Below are 18,682 nucleotides of genomic sequence, written 5' to 3'. Positions count from 1 at the left end.
GGCCAAACAGTTTTGTGTTTAACCGTCCCGAAGCCACGACTTGAAGATCTTTCTGCCATGCTGTCATAGCAACCGGTAAATTAATAAGGGATGTCTAATGTTGTCAGGTGTGGCTGTTGGTGGTATTGGATGTGGGATTGGGGATGGAGAGGCTGCATGCAGAGGAACAGATCAGTCTCCCTGCAAGTCCTTTATCAACACCCTGCCTGGCACTCTAAGCTCTGTGCATTCAGAGTGAGAAAGAGATGTGTACATTACTATCATGTGTCAAGATGTCAACCCATCGCCAGCTGGTTTTCACTGATCCACCACGTCTGTATGTGTGTTTTAAAAGTCAATAGATGCATCCTGGACTTCTGTGGATCAGATTTGACTTAATACATCATTTACATACGTGTCTGATTACAGTATTTACAGCATTTGGTGATCACACACGTTAAGCACACACATACTCACGTCTATCTACATACAGCCACGCCAAAAGCAACAGACTCCACAGGGAAATACAAATAGGCTTTTGGTGGAGAACACTAGACTGGCTCTGGCTGATTGCCAGCCAGTAAACAAAGGCCAGCCCTGTTGAAGGTTCCCCTGTTGTTCAGGGATGTGTGCAAATGTGTGTGTGGCACAATGGGCATTTACGGGGCAGGTAGTAAACACACACTCTCTCGAGCTCGAGGTGTGCTGTTTGCTCATAAAACAGTACACTCTGATTCTGGATGGGGAAGTGCATGCTAACGGAATGTACCACGTTGCAGTATTCATTATGATCTGTATTGTCAGATCAAGTGGGCTCATCCCCAATTCAATTCCATTGCATTGTTTGTCTACAACCCACAAAGTGCGAGCGAGATCAGGCCATTTTACTGCGTAGAGACGGATAATCCTCATACGGATCCTATGTTAATGCTGGGTGGAAGAGGAGTCGTGAAGATGGTGTGCACTAATTTCCACAGGATTGGTTTGGGTTTTGTTGTAATGCACTTTTAGCTCAAGTTACTGTAGTCTTTCCGAGCAGTCAGCCAGTGCTGGGATTTAGAAAATCTTCCATGTGAATTTCATTCTGTCTCTCCCGCCTCATAATCCTGCCCCAGAAAAAAACTGCAGCAGTGCTGTTGTTGCTCTTACATAAATCCCTTAGTTGAAATGTGACTGACTAGCCACGTCACCAGCAAGTGATAAGCAGAACTGTGGTATCTAATAGTAATGACGCCTTCGTCTTTGTGATGCAAGCAGGCGGGGCAGGGCTATCTCACACACTCAGACACACAATCTCATTCAGGGCTTTCATGCACACACACACGCACACACACACATACACATACAAACACACTCAGATTTATTTGTCATACACTTACTTTTTCTCACTCAACAGCTGCATTGTTGTGGTTGAATTACATTGCTTTCTGATCAACCTTTATAGACCTCTGAAGATCACCTACAAAGCTACTATCTTTGCCCAAATGAGGAGATCCGGTATCTTGAGTTTTTTTCTATGGGAAAATAACATGGGGATTTTGAATTATTGCATCTGTTAAACTCTTGCGGGGACGAAGAAATCGGAAATGCAGACGTTTTGCTCTACACAGTTTTGTCCTCTGCCTTCGAGTGGATACTGTGATCTTCAGCACACTTTAATCTTTGCTACCCCAGAGCTAACTTACAATGCAACTTGCCATAGGTGTAGTTAGCTTCAATTAACACCCAGATCTCCTTATATAGGCAAAGATGGCTCCCTTTTGTAGATGAACTTCAGAGGTCACTCGGTGTTGTTCTTTTTGAACCAATAAATGTTTATGACCGCAAGCTCCGCCTAAGTGAACAGTACTCACCTGCACAATGCCTGGCCAAACAGTTTTGTGTTTAACCGTCCCGAAGCCACGACTTGAAGATCTTTCTGCCATGCTGTCATAGCAACCGGTAAATTAATAAGGGATGTCTAATGTTGTCAGGTGTGGCTGTTGGTGGTATTGGATGTGGGATTGGGGATGGAGAGGCTGCATGCAGAGGAACAGATCAGTCTCCCTGCAAGTCCTTTATCAACACCCTGCCTGGCACTCTAAGCTCTGTGCATTCAGAGTGAGAAAGAGATGTGTACATTACTATCATGTGTCAAGATGTCAACCCATCGCCAGCTGGTTTTCACTGATCCACCACGTCTGTATGTGTGTTTTAAAAGTCAATAGATGCATCCTGGACTTCTGTGGATCAGATTTGACTTAATACATCATTTACATACATGTGTCTGATTACAGTATTTACAGCATTTGGTGATCACACACGTTAAGCACACACATACTCACGTCTATCTACATACAGCCACGCCAAAAGCAACAGACTCCACAGGGAAATACAAATAGGCTTTTGGTGGAGAACACTAGACTGGCTCTGGCTGATTGCCAGCCAGTAAACAAAGGCCAGCCCTGTTGAAGGTTCCCCTGTTGTTCAGGGATGTGTGCAAATGTGTGTGTGGCACAATGGGCATTTACGGGGCAGGTAGTAAACACACACTCTCTCGAGCTCGAGGTGTGCTGTTTGCTCATAAAACAGTACACTGAGTTATTGACACCCGTGTCCAGCACACAGAGAGTGGCAGATCAGCATGGCCAGGAACCGGATCTGGAGTGTCTATCCAATACGGAAATTCTGCAGAAAGAGTTCTGTGTTGGCATGTACTATATCGTAGCGCAGGGATTCCCAAACTATGAGCTTCCACTAGGGGGTACGCAAGATGAGAAGGGCAATGTCGGAAAAGTGTTAAAAACTTTTTTTAGGTTTTAGGCAAACAGAGGTTTCATCCCCCCGCAAACAGAGTTTTTAAAAACTCCAGCCAGAGTGAAGATTTTGGAAAACTTTGGTTGCACGTTTGCATGTAAACTGACAAAAACAGAGGTTTAGGCAGCCAACGTACAACCTTTAGCCACATTTTCATTTGGCTATGGTGATCATGGATGCATTCAGAGTAGTAGTTGCATTTATGTTGGTGCAAACTCTTTTTGTCTGTTTGCAATTGCATACAGTGTAAAAGACGAAGAGGAAGTGATTTGTTGCCGTTGTTGCTATTTTCGGGACTCTGATTGGCTAACGTGGGCTTGAGCTTGTCGTTACACTGCCACCTACAGGTTTGGCATGCTCTTGACGGTATACACGGGTTAGGGTAAACAAAAACTTTTCTGAAAACTGACAGGTGTGCACAATGTTATTTTCGAAAAGGAGAGGGTGAAATGTCCGTCTATGAAAATAGCCGGCCACGTGTAAACGTAGCCTTAGTGTGAAAGCTCATAGATCAGTTGCACGTTTTGATTTTGTTATTTGTTATCATGTAGGGCGGCTAATTAAACATGATGTCTGGAATGCATCAATAGAATGTGTTTCGTTTTTATGTGTTGGATGGTGGGGGTACACAAGCTGAGTCAGGATGTAGGTGGTGGTACGCGGGAAAAAAGTTTAGGAACCGCTGTCGTAGAGTATCTCATTTACTGTTATGCAATGTGAATTTGCCATATTACAATATTGATGATATTGTGGTATGGTAAGGTCTTTTCATAGCTGTGCATTTAGCATATTTCAGTGGACTACATGTGGAGGCATGTGCACATAATATGTACAGTACCCTCCAGAATTATTGGCACCTTTGGTAAAGTTCACTAAAAACAGGTATAAAAAATCTTTTGGTGATTTATTGTACTCTCACAATGAAAACAATGAGAAAAAATCCACCCTTGAAGGAAAGCAAATTTATTCTATATAGGAAAAAGGAAAATCTCATAAAGAAATAAATATTTTTAATGAAAACACGTTGCTCATACCGGTTTTTAGTCAACTTTAGCAGAGGTGCCAATAATTCTGGAGGGTACTGTACAGCTGTGTGTGATATAATGGGTTAACCTTTATTGACCTTTTAAATACTGATACTTAAAGATGACAGAATGGATGAGCGGAGTATTTCACCTTGTTCTCTGATGGTAACATAGAAGGTATGCAACGTTGGTCTGTCAACAAACAGGCCCAGACACTATTTTGCAAGTCCATTTGAAACCCTATAATTAGGCTGGAAAATAAAATGGGCCATTTTAGCAGATATCTAGCGCTACTTAAAAAGTCTGCATACATCTTGATTCATTCCTTCGTCATGCTTGGCTGAATGGCATTTCCAAAAGACCGAAATGTTGAAACGTCATTCAGCCAAGCATGACAAAATAACACAAAAAAGGAAAGAATGTAGTATCTACTTATTCTTTTCAGACTATTGAGGTATGATTGTTACGCCATGTTGCCCATCCCTAGTTCTGTGCACATAGAACTGCCGTCACTTTATTCTCCTTCTTAATATATGTGTGTAGTACCATATTTGTCCAGTAGATGGAGCAGGGTGCCCATTGAGACATTTTGGTACTATGTTTTTCTCAACTGTCCTGTGAGGTTCATTTGGGTTGTTGTAACACTTTTAAAGTGTTCTGCCTTTTACTAATATAAGAGAAGGTTTTCTAGTAATTTATTGAGTCATGGGCAATAATCATCAATGTATTAAGTTCAATTTACTCAGCTTGACATTCACTATAAAACTATTCAACAGTGGTAGGTTTATATATATTTTATTTGTACCGTCAGGGTGCCACAGAGAAAAGTGAGAACCTCTGTGTAGGTATCTATAGCCTATACAGATAAGCTTAAGCCTAGCTAACAAACAATCTGCTTTCAATGTCACAGTGAATGTGAATATGTTGGCTGTGGTATGCCATGCAGAGGGCTCTACATCTCTACACTGCCTTTATGACCTTCAAATCTCCCCCTGTGTTTCTGTGTCCTTAATGGATTCCTCTGACAGCAGCAGATATGTTCACCTTTGGCCACCACTGGAGCGCTGTTGCAGGTGAATGGTATGTGGTGGCGGACATGTTTAAACACTCACAGACCTTGCTCTGTTTATGTTGTAGTAAGTATCCTAGTGCTTTTAGAATAGGCCTGATGCACGTGGGCTCCCCACTTCCATGCTCGTGAGTGAAGTGCTGTTTTTGTTGGAGTAGCTCCTATATGCGGCTGCCGAGGAGAAGCTCAGTCGGTTCCAAGAGTGTCGGGTTCTCTCTGCTATCAGTTTACTGGAGGGGACAAAGGACAAGCCCTTGACTTATATTGCTGTTTATATGTGCTTGTGGCTGCCCCTGTTTGTCAAATGTTTTCTATTGAATAGACACCTTTGAGGTGTAAGCCTTTGTTGTTGATCTTGTGTAGTGGTATGCTTGCTTTAAGTATTGTGGGCCTGTGAAAAAGCATTAAGTAGAAAGGAAAATTGATGGCCTAGATCTTCTTGTCACCTCTTCCTCCATAGACAACGTGAGTGAGGTTATTGGTGTAGTAAGGGTCTGTGGCCCAGCGTGTCGGCAGCTACGGGCTGACATTTTCTCCTGATTGTTGGTATTAGGGAAAGCAAGCAGAGCCGTGCGGTTGCTGCAAGCTGTGATCAACAGAGCTCATAGAGAGCACGCCCTACCAAGATACAAAGGCAGTCTGGAACAGGAAACATGAACACACGTCTCTCTCTCTCTCTCTCTCTCTGTCTCTCTGTCTCTCTGTCTTTCTCTGTGTGTGTGTGGGTGTTGTTGGGTAGCAGAGAGTGAGCTAGTTCCTGCGCAGCTGTGTAAAAGCTATGTGTGCTTGAGTTAATCTCACATTCGTAAACACACACACACACACACACACACACACACACACGCACACATTTGGTCCGATAAAGAGGCCATTTGTGTGGCCTAATGTAATAAAACTCTGGGCTTTGCCAGACAGGACAGCCGGCCCTTTTGGATTCACCCTGCTGAACTCCCTGTGGGGAGTCTGTCAGTTGCCCCCCCCTCCCTCTTTCTTGCTCTCTCCCCCTCTCTCCCTATGTCTCTCTTTGTCGCTCTGTGCTCTCTCTCCCCAGCCCAGCCCAGCCCAGCCCTGCTAACTTTATACCACACTCGCTGATTTGCATGTAGCCAATGAAGTCTGCCGCATACCACCGTCACATGACCTCAAAATCCAAAAGCTGCCAAGCCTCTTTCTCATGCGTGCTCTCTCTCTCTCTCTCTCTCTCTCTCACTCTCTCACTCTCTCTCACTCTCTCTTTCTTTTTCTCTCATTCCCTCTCCCTCATTCAATGGCATGTTTACAATCTGAACTGCTGGAAACACATCTAAAAATAGGCATGCAAGTCACAGCATACTTCAGCGCTCACTGTGGCAGTATTAGCAGCTTTTTCTCTCTCTGTCTCTCTGTCTCTCTCTGTCTCTCTCTCTCTCTCTCTCTTTCCCTCTTTATAAGCCCTGGATGCCGTGGCTCAGGCGCGTAGCCTGTGGGGAGCGGCGGCGGGCTAACTTAGTGCCAAGCTGCCAGCAAGTCTGATCGGGCCTCCCTGCCCGCCTCCCTACCCTCTCGCTCAGTCTAGCTCAGCTGCGAGCACGAGGCACAGCAGGAAGTTAGGCAAGGTCACAGCGGCTCACAGGAAGCCCAGAGCAGGGCCCACCATCTTCCTCTGACTCACAGATGGCCCTCGCTAAGGGTTGTGTGTGTGTGTGTGTGTGTGTGTGTGGTGTGTGTGTGTGTGCGCGCGCGTGTGTGTGCGCGTGTGTGTGTGGGGGGGGGGGGTGGTGGTGAACGGTAGCAGTGAGTTTCTTTGTTTATGCACATCCCCATTCCAAATCCCATCTTTTTATTGTCAGGTGCTCCCTTTAACCATCTGCTCATTTGCAATGCAGCGGGCAGTTTTAACCCTTAGAACCCGATTGACGCAAAGTGCGTCAAAAAACACCGCCTTTCTTCGCTCCGGAACTGTTAATCGCAGCGAGATGAAACCTTTATTGCATGACAGAGCAGAAGTGGGGCTTTCCAAAGAGACTACACACTTGTCTGTACGATCAAGTATGAAAATGAACGAAAATCATGAAATTAAATCAAATTGCATCATATTTACAGTCTGTACTTCTCTGCGTTCACCTGCGCACCCATTACTCTCGTTTGAATTACTCGCGAACCCTTGATCGCATCAATATGGCAAGCATATCAGATGAAAGAGGGGACACAGGGCTATCCATTGGTGCCATGTTTATCGATCCTTCTGGCTTATAAAAACAGACGAAGTGACTGCAAAATAATAACGTCATGTTCACAAACCAAGATGCACACCCATTACTCTCGTTTGAATTACTGGCGGACCCGTGATCGGATAGATATGCCACGCATGTCAGATGAAAGAGGAGACACAGAGCTATCATTTGATACCAAGTACATCATTCTGGGTTATAAAAAAGACGAAGTGACAGCAAAATAATAACTTCATATAGCTGGACTTACCCCATGTTTTTGTCTGTTCTTGTGGCAAAGCATGTTTATAATCCAACGCTATCGTGTGTTTCTCTATGGCAAAGCATGTTCATAATCCGGTTTTGAGATCCTAGCACATTCCTGCATGGCATCCAATTCAAGCCTCACATTGCATCCCAATTTGTTAAACAAAGAAACACCTTTTTTGCCTTTACTTTGTTCATGGCAATCCAGTAAAAAGTTGAGAATCATTATGAGTGCATAGGCACGCAGGCTAACACGCAACCTCGGGTCAAGTCGGGTCAGATCAGTTTGTGTCAGATATGGAGCGCAGAAAGATCATTTTTCATCACTAAATAAAAAGTGGCATTTATTTCCGTAAATCACACACCACATATTTCTGTAAATTGCTCAGCCCCAGAGTATCCCTCCAACATGGCAATTATATTGCCCGATTCAGGACAGTCTGCCCTACACACACATGAAATGCATGTAGAGCTATGAGCTTGCTGTGGTGAGATACATCTTCGAAATATAAGATTTTTTATAATACGCTTTTTATATTTTAATTCTTTAAAAATCTAAATTAAAATCAATGCTAGTACTAATACATGGAATGATCTGGATAGCCTAGACTCTGCTGAAAAAAACGATATATAATATGTGTGTGTGGCACTTACAATGACCAGAATAAATCCTTATGAATAAAGGTAGTGAAAATGCCCTAAAAACAGCTTAGGGTTCTAAGGATTAAAAGCCTTCTTTCTGTCCCTGGCCTGGCAGGTGTAAATACTGGCACTATGACGAGAACCTGCTCACGGCCAGCGTCATCATCGTCTTCCACAACGAGGGGTGGTCCACGCTGATGAGGACGGTGCACAGCGTCATCAAGAGGACCCCCCGTCGCTACCTGGCCGAGATAGTCATGATCGACGACTTCAGCAACAAAGGTATGCTTGGCAGTCTTCTGTTTTTCCTCCTCCCCTTCTCTTGCCCTCCCTGCAGTGTGCAAAACAGGCTGGGTGACTGTAGCTCGGGGTGTAACGGTCCATCTCTTCCTTTTGTGGTTAGCTTGCCTGTAAAACAATGCCCGCTCAAATCCCTTGAGTGCAATCTCTCTCTGAATTAGCACAGATAAGGCGAGCACTTTGGAAAGGTCTCTCTCTCTCTCTGTTCTGTGTGTTTTTGTGTGTTGGGTATGAGATACAGTTTGCCTGAAAGAGGTAGTCTATCTCACACATGAAGTTAAGTAACTTTGTTCTTGTTTTACCACATGACCTGGCATGTGTATTAGCACTAGTGTGCTGAAACACCTCCAGGCCAGACCAAGCATTAATTTATTTAAATTGTTCTGCCTTGTAAAATAAAGGTAAAATAGCACATAAGATATGTGCGTAATATGCAGCCACTGTCACCTCGTCTTGAGCTCCTCTCAGCACTCTGCCTATTGTCATGGTAAGGCCATTCAGGTAGTGGCTACTCGTGGGAAGAGAAGACATCAGTGAGGTGTCAGCCCATCCTCTGCTGAAGTGGCCCCACTGTTGTGCTAAACTCAAGCAATAAGCCCCCAGAGGCTGTAGGTTCCAGTTGTTCCAGTTCCAGTTGATGTTGTAAGAGCTAAGGGCGGTGTTAGGCACGATAAGAAGAGGAGGCATTAGGCATGATCCCCTTCCCCTTAACCGCTCTAAAATCACTGGATCCTACGGCCTTGCAGGGCTTATTGCTTTTTTAAAACAGTTACTACATATACCTGACAAGATTCCATAAAATAAAGGCACAGCAATGAGAAATGCAATGATCGATAATCATCCTTCTGAATCAGAATGGTTGCCAAGCAATGATGAGACACTGGAACTTTAACTTTTGTAGGCTATACATATGTAACCTGACTCTCGCCAGATGAATTTCGTTCCGCCTAGCTCCACTCATCCATCTGGGATCGATCCATTGGAGTGGTGCTTCAGAAGGCTGGGCCTTATCAAAAATCCTTGCATATGATTGGATAAGCCACTTGTCCGTCATCTATTGACGTGCTACTTCAACCACTCACATCGAAGCCAACCTGTGACGCTGAGAACAGTCTCACAGTCGCTTCAACGCTACGTCACATCTATGAAACTCCCGCCCTGCGTCCTGATTGGCTCTACCATAAAATCTGGTGCGAGAGTCAGGTTAATACATTTGTGGTTGAATTGGGTTTTACAATGACATTGAACAGGAGCCAGCCAATAATAATCAAAGATCGGAATGATCCGTTTTAGAAAGCTATAGTTGCTGATGTACACACAGGCCCTATATATGTTAAACCTCAAGAGAGACTAGTCAGTTTAGCAAGCAGCTGTAGTGCTAGCTAACATGAGGTGGGACCTGTCTGATTGCTTCCCATGTGGGGAATGGCAGCCTACATGGCGTGTTGATCCTCCATGTTATCATGAGTTGTTTGTAAAGGATTTATTTCTGCAAAATCACATGCACTGAGGAGCACATTTCTGCTAAGTCCTCAGGCAGTCAGCCAATGTCTGTCTGACTGCACTCATGCAGTGTATTAATTCTCTCTCTCTCTCTCTCCCTGTAGTTCATCTAAAGGAGCGATTAGAGGAGTACATAAAGCAGTGGAATGGCATGGTGAAGGTGTTCAGGAATGAGAAAAGAGAGGGACTGATCCAGGCCAGGAGTATTGGGGCTCGCAAAGCTACTCTGGGCCAGGTCTGATCTGACTCCTCTTTGTGTGTGTGTGTGTGTGTGTGTGTGTGTGTGTGTGTGTGTGTGTGTGTGCGCACACGCTTAACCCACAGTGAAACACAATGCATATCTGGGGATCATCTTTTGCATCTTGTTCACATGTTGTTATTACGCTTACTCAACAAGTGCAACTAGGCTGCCCAGAGCAGTTTTCAGTGTTGCAGTGTGTTGGAATTTAATGTACAATATGTACACCTACACTTCACAAAGAAGGGAGACAGCAAAATATGTCTTGAACTTGCGCACCAGGATTGTGCGTCTCCTATTTTGCTTGCGAGCCTGTCATAGTGCCACATCACACAACTGCAAAGCAGACATAAATTAGCCTGTACTACCTTGTAAGAAATAGTATGGTATATTAGGCATCAAAAGGATTATTATGACCGCCGCACAGCGAAGCGAAACTTGGTGGACATGTAACCCCACATGGATAGCATGGAACCATCGTTTTTCGTTTTGATCTGTAGCCCCTCCGCTGAATTGGACCCCGAAGGAGGGTAGGGCAGACACAGTTTTCTGTGAATATCTCGAAAACCGTAGGGTTTAGGAGGACCATTTTTTTTTGTATGTTGATCTCAAGGGGCCATGTCAACCCATTCCATAACCACTCATTTCATGTATAGCCACCTAGTTAAAACAAAAAAAGTAATAATGAGGTGGTGTAATTGAAGGTATCTGTGACCTAACATAGTCAAAACTGCACAAAATTGGAAGTGTAGGATCATTATGACACCCTATGTATGCACGCCAAGTTTTGTGGAATTCGTTCATGGGGGGCCACACAATAAATTAATTTATGTTACTATACACCAACTGGCCTGTAGGTGGCCGGAGACAGTTTTCTGTGAATATCTCGAGAACCCAGAGGGGCCTAGGAGGTCCACCTTTTTTTTGTATGTTGGTCTTAAGGGGCATGTCAACCCATCCCATTACCACTTATTTCATGTATAGCCACCTAGTTAAAAAAATTAAAAAAAGCAAAAATGAGGTTTTCATCTCAATATCTCTGGCTGACAAGGTCAAAACTGCACGAAATTAAAAGAGTAGGATCATTATGACACCCTCTGAATGCATGCCAAGTTTTGTGTACTTTCGTTCATGGGGGGCCTTACAATAAAATAATTTATGTGTACATTTAGTGACGCACACCAACAAGGATTCCGGGACACTGAAAGACCGGGGTACACAAAACTTGGTGAGCATGTACCCCCACATGGATAGCATGGAACCGTCATTTTTCGCTTTTCATCTGCAGCCCCCGCTGGACTGGACCCCCGAAGGAGGGTAGGGCAGACACAGTTCTCTGTGAATCTTTTATGGTATGTTGGTCTCAAGGGCCCACATCAACCTGGCTCATAATCACTCATTTGTGATTTGCCTAAAAAAAAATTAAAATCAGTAGGATTAAAAGAAAGCCAAAATAAATATTCATCATCATCATCATGGCTGCATTTTCAGTATTGGCTAGAAGTAGTCGCTTTGTCCACTAGATGGCGATCGTTGCAGTGAGACGTAATTTTGTTGGAAGTTAAAAGTGGGTTGGAAAAACAATGGACGCTTCATACAAGGACTGTAATTTACCGCAGCTTAACATCTAATAAGGATAGGACTATGTTCACATGAAGTGTAATTCCCATTTCTTCTTGAAGCCGTAAATAAATCTAAGGATGTTTCTCGGACATGCTTGGTTTTTACTCGCAGGTAACGCTAATCTTGTAATATCAATAAGGACCTAGGTAATGTTACCGTTAAGCGTTGGTTGAGTGATGGAGGCATTTGATTGATTGCATTTGTAGAAAACTATAAATGCGGTTATACCAAGCAAATTGATAGCAGCACTGTTTGTATCTTTCGACTGTCATTTATTGCACGTTTGCAAAATCATTCTGTGCAATGGAAGATTTACCAACGTTACACCGGTCTGATACAGTTTGCCTATACATGCGTGAGACTGAGACGCCTGTTTATTTTGTTTTAAGTGCGTGCAGGGTGTGAGAGGGGAATCGATGTGCTTTGATTACAGCTTGGTAGTTGTAGTCTGTGAAATTAAAAAGCACGCGGTGTGTGAAGTATCCAAACAATGACACCTTCATTTCATTATGGCTGCTTTAGCAAAACACCTTAAGCTACTGTGTAGTGGGTCCCATTTAGAAGTGGCTACTTCATTCGCTTTCCTTGACTCATGGAGCTGCGCGTGAATGTTATTACAACTTTTCGCCACGATATGACAGTTTAAGTCCGCTTGATACTGTAAGGTAGAAGCCATTGGTTTCCAAAGGAGATTTTATTTGTGTCGTTAGCATAGCCTATTGACAATTTATGTTTGTCAATAGGCCTACCTTATAATCCTACCTGTAGCTTAGGAAGCTAACAACTTTCTATTAGGATCTAGTTTGTTAGTTACCGTTTTGTCATAACTCCCTGATGCATTTTTTGCATTTAGAATAGCCAGAGCGTGTATATCTCAATCGGAAAATTAAACAATATCGGGTGCCTATGGACTAGGCTGGGTGAACCCAGCCTGATCTGCCCGCTATTTATTTTTGATTTCTTAAAAGATTGAGCTTGGTCTGATGAAAGCCAGACTAGCCATGGACCTCAGTTAAACAATGCAAGGAACATGAATCAGCCTATATTTGCACTAACAATAACGGACAAAGTTTTTTTCAACTTTGGCCCGTTAAAATGTGTATGAACAGTCTAGCGGACGCATTTCATCAAGGCCCATTTGGACATGTCAGTTATTTGCACCACTGGTTAGATGTAAAACAGCATTTCGTTTCAGACTAGGCTACTGTTACTTAATTTGTGCATTAACAATAACGCTTTCAGACTACTGTTACTTAATTTGTGCATTGACAATAAAGTATTACATGAACTAAAGATGACTAAAATCTTATGTAGAAGAAGAAACATTCACAAAAAATCCATCCATCCAAAATGACCTTTGTTTTTGATAGCTGTTGAAAACGCATGGAACTGACAGAGATGTTTTTGTTTATAAATACATAAAAATAAATAACATTATGCTGATACCTTTTGCTTTTCCCAAATACAATGTAGCCTACAGGTGTAAGTGACCTTTCATCAATCCAGTTGCAATGGATGAACTGTGATGAACTGCCCTACTTGTGATTGTTTAGAGATTTTAAAGGTTTTATAACAATTCTACATCTTCTTTGGCTATTCTACAATCTATTCACCTTTTCAGCACCAGTAGGGTACTTTCTGTGCAGCCGCACACACACACTCAGGCATGCCAAACAAGCATGCACAAAAGTTTCAAGAGTGGGGGATGGAGTAAAATATGGAGACAAATTGAAGTGTGATTTATTTTCGCGGAACGGATGTACAGGACTGAGCGGCGGTCATATTTTGTACCGCTATGCGGTACATCTAGTTGCCTGTATGTTTAAAAGTGGTAATATTAGCAAAGCCTCTGTCCTGAAAGCCAGCTAGGCTCAGGCAGCCATAGTTCACCAGTTACTTCATCATGAATTACCCCCTATACACACAGGTGCTGATCTACCTGGACGCTCACTGTGAGGTCAGCATCAACTGGTACGCTCCACTGGTGGCCCCCATATCTAAGGACAGGTATGGCACACCCACTCACTCACCTTGGGCTACCCACTCACTCACCTTGGGCTACCACGGTCATGATGTGAATTTGTTCAAAAGAAAACTGGGGGTAACAAATAAGGATCAGAGCCCAAAATTTAAATTTTCCCCAGATATCTCTCATTCAAATGACCAGTGTGGGCGGTTTCATGTCTATTTGGTTGATCAGGTTTCGTTCAGGTTTTGTCCTTCTGAGGTGTAATCTCATTGTCTGTATTTGCTGAGGTGATTTGTTTAATATGTACCTTTGTCTCTTGCTTTAATGTGACATTGTTTCACGTTTCAATGCCATGAATGCCATTACAATATGTTTACAGTATAGCCCACTGTTAGATGAAAAGATGAATGCAAGTAGTGAAGAACTGGTTTTAAGTGTGTTCAATATTATTTGCCAGCATTTATTTACCACTGTTAAATGCAAATTTACAGACCCATATACGTACTGGATTGAAATCCCCTGTGCCCCTGTTAATTCCTGCCTGTTTCATTCGTCTAACAAGTTTATTTAAACCCAGGTGGAAGAACCAGACCAACGTCTCGCCCTCCCTCGCCTCACTGCACAGTGAATGTATGTGTGTGTGTGTGTGTGTGTGTGTGTGTGTGTGCACTGAGCTGCTGTTGTGGTTAACATTTGCAGAACGGTGTGCACGGTGCCACTGATAGATTACATAGACGGCAAAGACTATACCATAGAGCCCCAGCAGGGCGGCGATGAGGACGGTCTGGCCCGCGGGGCGTGGGACTGGAGCCTGCTGTGGAAGCGTGTGCCGCTCAGCAGCAGGGAGAAGGCTAAGAGGCAGCATAAGACCGAGCCCTATGGGTAAATGTTGGTCACGCATGTCCATCTAAACACATTCTCTCTCTCTTCTGTCTCTTTGTTTTTGTTTTTTGCCCCCTGCCCCCATGTGTGTGTGTGTGTGTGCGTGCGTGTGTGCGTGCGCATGGCTCATGACCTTCATCCGCACCCCACCATCCCCTCTACGCTCCGTGGCTTCAGAACGGTGTGCACGGTGCCGCTCATTGACTCCATTCACGGCCTCAAATTCACCATTGAACCTCAGGGGGGAGGGGACAAGGATGGCTTTGCCAGAGGAGCATGGGACTGGAGCATGCTCTGGAAGCGCGTGCCGCTCACTAACAGGGAGACGCAGAAGAGATTAACTAGAACCGAACCCTATCGGTAAATCAGCACTACACCGCTGAGCCAAAGGGAGTGAAAACCACACCTGAGCCCTAACTGTGTGTGTGTGTGTGTGTGTGTGTGTGTGTGTGTGTGTGTGTGTGCGCTTGGGCCTCAAGTGTGGTTTGTGGTCCCTTTGGTGGTGGCCCCCTTCCCCGCTTTACATTGATTGTTTTGTCTGGTGACGGAATCTTCACTGACCTCAGCTAGCAGCTTATGGCTACTAATGTTGTAAGACTGCCTCGCTTGTGGCACTGCCTGCTTTTATCTTGCACAGAAAGGATGGAATCATATGCTTCTGATGGTGTAGTGCAAACACAGCACTACCACTTTGGAGGGATTGTAGGAAAACAATTGCTAACATGAAAATTTAATCTGAGGTGATGACAAAGCAGTTATTCAGGGCTTGAAATACATATTTTATCTGGATTTTTTTTTTTTTATCATGCAGTGAAATCTGAGTAACCACCTCTTTCCTTAGTAAATTTGACTAGGTTTATTTTAATCCATACTTAGGATGTAATGGCCAGCCCTGCTCTGCAGTTGTCCATCATAATACTACTTTTTAAGATTTAAGCCTTACTTAAGTTTACTCATTTAGACTATGCAAACTCAAATACAGGTATTTCTACCTAAGGTAAAATAGAAAGAAAAGTAGCCCTTGTTCCTGCAGTGATAACTTACACAAAGGGTTCTGAAATGTGTGTCTGGTGGGAAACAAAAAAAGCTCTATCCCTAGAAGCTCTATCTCTGGAAATGCATGCAGCTCTGGCATAATTCCTTTTTCACATACTCACCTCACTCAAGTTGTCTGTCACTCACTCACTAACTCAATTGGTTTTACTTGTTACTAAGCAACTGTAATCTCTTCTGACTCTTGTACGTAATGTTTGTGGGCATAAAAAAAAAACACTGCAGTGCTGACTAAGTGTTTGTGGCTTTGTGAGATCCTGTAAAAAAAAAAAAACCCTCTTTCTTCTGGTGCCACTCTGGTCTTTTCCTCTGTCGATTTGTGTCAGTCCATGGATGTGTATGTGTGTATGTGACGACAGGAGGAAGCCTCAGCATCTGACGTGTGCCTGTGTGTCTCTCTCAGGTCCCCTGCCATGGCAGGCGGGTTATTTGCCATAGAGAGGGAATTCTTCTTTGAGCTGGGGCTGTACGATCCAGGCCTTCAGATCTGGGGAGGAGAGAACTTTGAGATATCATATAAGGTATACAAAAGTGAATGAAATGACTGTTTTTGATGAAATGGTTGACTTTCAGTCAGGCCAGTGTTTGCGCTGAAGTATTTATGTATTTCAGTATCTTACCACCAATGGATGCATGTTGACACTTGATAAGGTTGTTCCTTGGTGATATAAGTATTTAAAAACAGTGTTCTTTTGTTGTATGTATGGAGTGAATATGTATTAGTATAGGTGATGTACAAGTCAACAGGCATCTGTAAAATGATTTTAAACAAGTCTTCATGGCTTACCCTGTACCCTGTGTAGATCTGGCAGTGTGGTGGGAAGCTGCTCTTTGTGCCATGCTCCCGTGTGGGACACATCTACCGTTTGCAGGGTTGGGAGGGCAATCCACCCCCTGCTCACGTGGGGTCATCCCCAACACTTAAGGTCAGTGCTTACCTAAGCACAGTTGTCTAAACTCTTCTGTGACTGTCCGCACTGCAGTTCATCTTAAAGCGCCAATCAGTGCTCTCTGTCAGGTTTAGGTGTCTGAAAGATGTCCTCTGCTCTGTTGCTTCCCTGCAGAACTATGTGCGTGTGGTAGAGGTGTGGTGGGACGAGTACAAGGACTACTTCTACGCCAGCCGGCCTGAGACTCTGACACTAGCCTATGGCGACATCAGCGAGCTCAAGAAGTTCAGAGAAGAACACCGATGCAAGAGCTTCAAGTGGTTCATGGAGGAGGTTGCTTATGACATACCCACACACTACCCTTTGCCTCCCAAAAATGTGGAGTGGGGAGAGGTGCTGCCCCTTATACCTTTCAGTTTTAATCACAGTCATTTTTATTAAAGATCGCTGTAGCTGCCGAACATATACATTTGACTTTGAATCATCACATCACTTTGCTTTTCCTTAGATCCGAGGCTTTGAAACCAGCTACTGCATAGATAGCATGGGTCACACTAATGGAGGTGACGTGGAGATAGGGCCCTGCCACCGGATGGGCGGCAACCAGGTATGCAGATGTGGTGAGAAGGGGCATTCTGTACAGCTAGAGGTTGCTTGGCAAATCACAGTTTCCCTATCTCTTTCTCACAGCTCTTTAGGATAAACGAGGCCAATCAGCTGATGCAGTACGACCAGTGTCTGACCAAAGGTCCAGACGGGTCTGCAGTTTTCATCACACACTGCAACATGAATGAGCACATGGAGTGGAGATATTTCAAGGTGGGTGATCACCAAGTCCCTTTGTCAATACCTGTCAATCAGGCAATCACATCTTTCTCACACACTAGTTAGATTACTCTGGTGGATCAACTGATTTTTTTTTTCTCCTCCCCTCCTATAGGATCTTCACCGTTTTACACACATTCCGACTGGGAAGTGCTTAGACCGTTCTGACATACTCCACAAGGTTTTCATCTCTGAGTGTGACAACAGCAAATCTACTCAGAAGTGGGAGATGAACAATATTGTTGCAGTCTGACACCAAAACACAGCTCGGCAGGAGTGCATCCTTTCTCTAAACATTGGAACATGTGGATTTGCTTTTTAATATATGTACTTATGAATTTAAAAAGGGTGTAAATAATTTGACTGAGAACTGGGCAGTCTCCATCCCAACCTGGCTCAGACTGCTGATTATGAGGATGTCCACTCTATTCTTCTCTCGTTGTAGATGTTTACATTCAAAATGCACTCCTCATTGCCATATCTTAATGAAAGGATTTGGGTTTTTTTTTTTACTTTGACTTTCCGGGGTCTTTCTAAGGGTTTTTGTTTTTTTTTTTCCCTCGAATTTGGGAGTTGCAAGTGTTTTGACTTTTGATTCAGAACCACTTATTTTTGTCCCACTGTTCATCACTGGAGAAAAGTGATGAGTATTTTTGGAATTATTTTTTTCATACTTAAGACTTAACACTGGATTGCTATGAGGACTTACTGACATTGTAATGACGATGCGGGTCACAGGCACAGTGAAACGTCAGAGCTCGAAACTGGATTTTTCTTTGCCTCAATTTTAGCTGTGGTGAATCACTGAAATCAGAACATGGAAATCATGGGAGTATTTAATTGAAACTCCATTTTTAATTGCACAAATTGAGCTTTTGGGGAAATGGTTTGTGAGCAATCTTTGACTCAACATACATATTAGTGGGGCTGTTAAGCTCAACGATCTTGCTTTTTATGAAAGAAGCATGAAACTTTCAGGGTTTGTTCTTGATGACCTAAGCTTTCATTTTAGATCTGGAGGCATTCTCAGTTTGACCTCTGAGGTCAGATAGAGGTCATTGACCTCTGTAATATGTTGTGACACTACAGGTGAATGGGCTAAAAAATTTGAATAGATATCACCATGAAACTTTCTCAGTTGATTACTCATGTTGGTGAGTCAGTCTATGGCGAGTTGTTTATATGTTATTTTAAGAGCGCATTGTCAACAGTCATATTGGCAGGTGCACAACGCACCATCCTTCTATCCTCCATGAACGCACACCAGCGCACACATCCATGCAAAACATTAGAAATTACACGATTAGACTACAATTATCATTTGCAAATTGGTAATGACGGTTAAAAGTGATTAGACGAGAATACAGCTGAAGACGCACTATCACAAGATATAACTCCTCTGGAGGATAAACGTTGTTTTGTTCAGTCATTC

The 18,682-nt window shown here is 43.5% G+C and overlaps 1 protein-coding gene across 3 annotated transcripts in view; it reads left to right on the top strand.

The window, feature by feature from the left end:
- The window catches only part of galnt7 (UDP-N-acetyl-alpha-D-galactosamine: polypeptide N-acetylgalactosaminyltransferase 7), a 22,249-nt gene extending 3,567 nt beyond the window's left edge, over positions 1-18,682 (top strand). For 2 of the 3 annotated variants that reach the window (XM_048257153.1, XM_048258692.1), the window contains exons 3-12: positions 8,083-8,249; positions 9,875-10,005; positions 13,559-13,638; positions 14,300-14,482; positions 15,939-16,056; positions 16,339-16,461; positions 16,600-16,818; positions 16,934-17,032; positions 17,116-17,244; positions 17,366-18,682. In XM_048257153.1, the coding sequence (XP_048113110.1) occupies positions 8,083-8,249; positions 9,875-10,005; positions 13,559-13,638; positions 14,300-14,482; positions 15,939-16,056; positions 16,339-16,461; positions 16,600-16,818; positions 16,934-17,032; positions 17,116-17,244; positions 17,366-17,503 (1,387 nt within the window). In that variant the 3' untranslated portion in view covers positions 17,504-18,682. Of the gene's footprint in view, positions 1-8,082; positions 8,250-9,874; positions 10,006-13,558; positions 13,639-14,299; positions 14,483-14,659; positions 14,843-15,938; positions 16,057-16,338; positions 16,462-16,599; positions 16,819-16,933; positions 17,033-17,115; positions 17,245-17,365 lie in introns of all 3 variants that reach the window. The other variant, XM_048257920.1, reaches the window with a different exon arrangement.

This window comes from Alosa alosa, chromosome 1 (genome assembly GCF_017589495.1).
Source record: "Alosa alosa isolate M-15738 ecotype Scorff River chromosome 1, AALO_Geno_1.1, whole genome shotgun sequence".
NCBI lineage: Eukaryota > Metazoa > Chordata > Actinopteri > Clupeiformes > Clupeidae > Alosa > Alosa alosa.
Note: the sequence above shows the minus strand (reverse complement) of the source record. Positions and strands in the feature narration are given on the sequence as shown.